We start from the raw sequence: 1,339 nt of genomic DNA on the forward strand, positions 1-1,339 counted from the left end.
TCGAAAATTTTATGATTTTCATTATTTTTAGTCTTCTCATATGAATTATGAGATAAAGCATGATTCTTTTCGTGTTTTTCCTCATATATTTGATTCAAAGAATTTGACGAACCACTTCTCAAGTTAGATTTTATGATTTCATCATTTTCAGACTTCTTTAATATTTTTCCATTTATTTGAAATATCAATAAATTAACAAGGATAAAGTAAAATGATATGTACAAAATATGTTTCATTTTAAGAAGCAAAGAAGGAATATATATACGTTTTTAATAAAAATATATAAAATAAATAAAAAAAAATTTTATGATTTTAAAAAATCTACGTTTTCTTTATTTTAACTACACAAATATTTATAGATCATTTAAACATATGTTGATGTTTAATATAATTAAAATGTCTGTTTATGTAAACAAAATGAAAAACAATTCTTTTCATTTACTACTTTTATGTATGCAACAAAATCAATTATTCTAATAAAAGTTAATTTCGCTATGTAAAAAAATTGAAACATCTATATAAAATTATTATACTAGAAAAAATATAATAATAACAAAGGAAGAACAACAATAAAGAAATTAGCAAAAACGAATTATATATATTTTTTTTAAATTATATAAGTATATCATTTTATTTTTATTCTTTCTATTTCATTAAAAGAATATCATAAGTAGAAACACACAATTAGATTTTTTTCCTCATTATTTTTAAATATATATATTTATTTTTTTATAATATACTTCATTAAATAAAATAAAATATAGGAAATATTATATTTTACATTTTTATGTAATTGCTTAATGTACAAATATAATGACTCTTTTTTCAATAAATAATACATACACAAAAAATATATTCATATATATATATATATAATATTAATTATAAAAATCCAACAACATAATTCATATTTTTAAATATAATTTTAATCGTGTTGAGACACAATATAACATTTGGCATTCATTATAAAAAGGTAAGAATATTCGATTTATTCGGTATAAGGCGAAAATATTTAGAATATTTATGTAACGTTAAATTAAATCTTGTATATATATATATATATATATATGTCATCACTAATTATAGAAAGAAAATAAATTGGACATATCGAATTATTAATAATGTCATGTAATGCATTATTATTTTATTCACATCCTATATACTTTTTATAACTTCTTAAAACATAAAAGGTCTTATAATATAATATATATAGACATATCGTGTGCATTAACACACATTTATTTGAATAAATCAAAAAAATAGAAATTATGTGGTTTATAGAATGGCAATCATAATTATTATATTTAATTTATTAATATTATATAAATACATATATTTA

At 17.3% G+C, this 1,339-nt stretch overlaps 1 protein-coding gene across 1 annotated transcript; it reads right to left on the reverse strand.

Annotated features, from left to right (window-relative positions):
• PRSY57_0015400A (liver stage antigen 1) lies at positions 1–236 on the reverse strand (the record flags this gene model as incomplete). The annotated part of the gene is made up of 1 exon (XM_012907942.2): positions 1–236. A coding segment is annotated over one exon (236 nt), but the record flags the coding sequence as incomplete, so codon positions are not given.
• Between the last annotated feature and the right edge of the window lie 1,103 nt (positions 237–1,339).

The sequence above is a fragment of the Plasmodium reichenowi genome (genome assembly GCF_001601855.1).
Source record: "Plasmodium reichenowi strain SY57 chromosome Unknown, whole genome shotgun sequence".
Taxonomy (NCBI): Eukaryota; Apicomplexa; class Aconoidasida; order Haemosporida; family Plasmodiidae; genus Plasmodium; species Plasmodium reichenowi.